The sequence below is a fragment of the Pygoscelis adeliae genome, unplaced genomic scaffold (assembly GCF_000699105.1).
Source record: "Pygoscelis adeliae isolate BGI_AS28 unplaced genomic scaffold, ASM69910v1 Scaffold38, whole genome shotgun sequence".
Taxonomy (NCBI): Eukaryota; Metazoa; Chordata; class Aves; order Sphenisciformes; family Spheniscidae; genus Pygoscelis; species Pygoscelis adeliae.
In genome coordinates, this window is record NW_008825614.1 from 15,953,720 (window position 1) to 15,957,408 (window position 3,689).

Consider the following 3,689-nt stretch of genomic DNA (forward strand, 5'->3'; position numbering starts at 1 on the left):
AGGACTTTATGGACGTGCATAATTTCAGAAGACTGCTAACCTGATTTGTACATACACGTAAATTTGATTGAAAATTAGGGTCTGTCATCACAAGTAAGTAAGATGGTACAAATGACACTGCAACCCACAAGAAAGTTGAGCTTCATTCAAATTGAGCCAAAGAAAGTTGGGCTTCATGCTTATGTTAGGAAAACTTTTTAAGAATATCTGCCCAAATCTGGACTCAGCTCTTGGAAAGCCTTGTTCTTGTACATGCACAAATACCCTACTGTCTTAACAATTGTGGTTATACTCATGCTCTTCCTTGATTACATACGCAGTTTTACTGACACAAAAGCACTTGTAACCAGTGCAATTTATCCATTATTAACCAAGAAAAATAAACCATTTGATGTAACTGTGTCCACACTCAGTACATGGTTTGTGCTCAGAAGGATTTTGAGGTCCTGTAGTAAGAAATTTGACAAATGATGTTTCTGATGTTGAAGCCATGTCCTTGAATAAAATATATGACAGAACAGGACAAGTTTTTTCTGTATAATTGTGTTTGCAGTCAAGTTTTTGACAGCCCGGATATCTCAATTGTAAGTGTCATTCCTTTTAAAGAGGTAGACCAAAACATACAAGTCACAGCTGCATAACTGATGAATGTATCACAGCTGCAATAGTTTTATCAGTCTAACTGAACATCTCACTGAAAAAATAATTCTTATCCTTTAACTAAGGAATCACAATAAATGTCCACATACCCTAAAAAAAACCCCAAGACATATGAGGCTGTGTCAGTGATTTAAAAATAACAAACCCACTCACATTTAAGGCCCTCTACATTTGCTAGTAAAGTTTTTTAAAAGACAGATGTCATGTTTATTTTACATCCTTTTAACACAACATTTGGACTAAGGATATACATTGACTGTTGGTGAACAATCTGTAATAATTCTGAAGGCACAGGGTCTAAGCATATGGTCTTCGTAGAAGGTGCACTTGGGAGTAATATGATGATTCCTTCTAAGTACGCAGGCCAATAGTCATACCATAGTTCTTATTTTGCAGTCATTGCTTTAGCCTAAGAAGCTGAATCATGGGATTAAGAACAAGATTTAGTGAAACTTAGAGTTATAAAAAAGAAAGAGGAAGAATGTTGCAACACTTCAGTTGTGCAATATCTTAAAATGAACTACAAAAATTAAATAGAGCTTGTATGGGGAAATTCCAGTTACATGAAGGAGAAAAATATTGACAAATTTTAGTTCAACATTTCTGTAATTCTAATTTACATTCCTCAAGTACCCTGTGTATGCCTTGAGGTAACTTGTCAATTTTATTTGTTTACCATGTAACAGCTGTCACAGTGAGGGAAAGACCACATCTAAATTTATTGAAACTGTGCTGATGTCTCATCAAGTAAACCGTATAGATTTATTTATCTACATTTCTGGGTAGATAAAAATATGAGTGATTTTCTGTTTTCCAGCAGCTGTGGCCTAAAAGATGATTAGGTTGTGCCCAGATTAGTTCTTTTGCTTATACTACTCAAAATCCAAACTAATTTGGATGTGCTGGAGTGGCTGTTTGGTGGTTTGAATTCTCAGTGAAAGAGTAAAGGGAATTTTCCTTTAGGTATTTGTTGCCACTTAGTACCTCTGGATCAATCAGAATCCCTCTAGACAGAATATAATCTTCCTACTTTAAAAATTTGGGACTTCAGTTTGGAGAAAAATAGTTTAGGATTGCTATGAAGAAAATTTGATGATGATGAATCTTTTGGTGAGTATTCCCTGTCTCCTCTACCTTCTTGTCTTCCCACTCTTCAGAAGACTGTTTGACTGTTTGTAGAATTCTACTACATGAGATGGTGACACAAATGCTGTCATTTTCATACAGGGTTCCTCGTCTTTTCCATGGTGGTTGTGCTCACCTATGCACCATCGCAAATAAGTGAGCACATGGTTTTGTTTCATATGTGCCATTTGTTTTTTTCTTTTTCATGAAAAGAAAGTAACTGTCACAAATACTTTTTTTTTTCCTTTTTCCAAAGCAGCAGACCAGAAGTAAAACAAAAATGTACCTAAGTCTTCATTTAGCTTCAGGGATTTTTTAGTGGAAAATATGGCATTAAAAAGATTGTGTCCTTAGAAGTCTGGTGCAGTACTTTGTAAATACATTGTAGATATGATACAGTGTTCTTGGTATGAAATTTCTTGAAAGCATACATCTAAGATTATTGAGTTTAAAAATCAACAATAGCAAAATTCACCCGTAAAGCTTTAGCTTGAGAAAAGTTTTAATTAAAAAATGTATGGAGTTCAGTGCAATTTCAGGTTATTTGGATTGCTCTTAGGATGTGAAGTGTTCCAAGAACTTCAAATGGCTTTCTTTGCATGTGCCGATTCCATTCTCTTCTCACCTAAAGTCCTTCAAAAGCTTTGAAGTGATCACAGTCCTGTACTTAGCATAGAGCAGTTTCTGATTTGCAAAAGTCCTTCAAGATTGTCACAAGTGGCCCACTTTTTAAATGGAATCCTTTGTCATATTAATGAAAACACTCCAGAAACATGAGGAAAAGATGTGAAGTTCAAGCTTAAAAAATGGACTAAATGAAGCATGGATTAAGATGATTTTCAGAAGTGTCAAACAAAAAAAATGAGTTACTGTACTGTTTTCATCAACTCCACTATCAAAGAGAAACAAGACTAATACAGAGTGCAAGCTGGAGCAAGTCTTCAGAAAGCATTACAACAAGAAAATACAGATGAATAGGGATTCTTAATGCCTGAGAAGTTGTAAAAACTTGAATTTGCAACCAATCTAGTCAAAAGAAATACAAGGTTTTTCTCTATTTTTGACATCAGCTTTTCATAGAAAAGGATTCTCCCTTCACCCTAAGCTTCCTCCCATTCTTGATAAATCAACTTAGCAACTGATTACACAAAGGCTTCTGTAACATAGAAGGGGTTTGAGAGCAAATATTAATTTCTAAAAAATTAAATCTTTTGATATGGTCATACTCTTCTGGCTTGAACTTAACAAAATTGTCAAAATCTTTAAGAATGATTGCTTATGTAGAGAGTGCTTTCTCTTTTGGGTGTTAAAGAGCACAGGCATTCTTGCTGAGCACCTGTCATTTTGGCTGCACTCAGTGGTAGGTTCAGAAGTTTAGCACTGAAAACCAGCCTCACTGTTGGAATGAAGAGTATTCATCTTCTTGCATCACATAAAAAAAATCTCTAGCTAGTACCTACTTGTCCCATTGTACACCTAAGAGAAAGTTTTGTTCTCAGAATCTTTGCTCAGTTTCCACTGAACTTTGACATTAGCTAAAATCCTTATGTGTTTACATTTCTGACAGTAGAGTTCCTTGGGTCCCTCTGTTTACACACACAATTGTGCCTCTTAGTACTGCTGAGTAACTGAACACTCAGCTCACACCCAAATTATGTAAAGATTTATGAGCTACATGTTTTCCATTGGCTTGACCAACAGAGCCTGATCAAATAGATATCAACTGGTTGTACGTTAGACAAGAAAAAATAGCGTAAAGAGGTGATGGCGTCACAGTATTCTTTCAACAGAGCACTCACCTTGTATAAAGGAGTCCTGCCTGAGGGAACTTGAACCCACATACTCCCAGGAGTGTGTTCTTCCTGCGAGGAAAGGGCATTCTCTAGGGTGGGTGTTTGCACATA

General features: G+C 35.9%; 1 protein-coding gene across 1 annotated transcript in view; it reads left to right on the forward strand.

Moving 5' to 3' along the window:
- The first annotated feature begins 1,755 nt into the window (after window positions 1-1,755).
- DRAM1 (DNA-damage regulated autophagy modulator 1) overlaps window positions 1,756-3,689 on the forward strand; it is a 13,613-nt gene continuing 11,679 nt past the window's right edge. Inside the window, exon 1 of the mRNA XM_009333052.1 lies at window positions 1,756-1,770. Coding sequence (XP_009331327.1) covers window positions 1,756-1,770 — 15 coding nt within the window. The remainder of the gene's footprint in view (window positions 1,771-3,689) is intronic.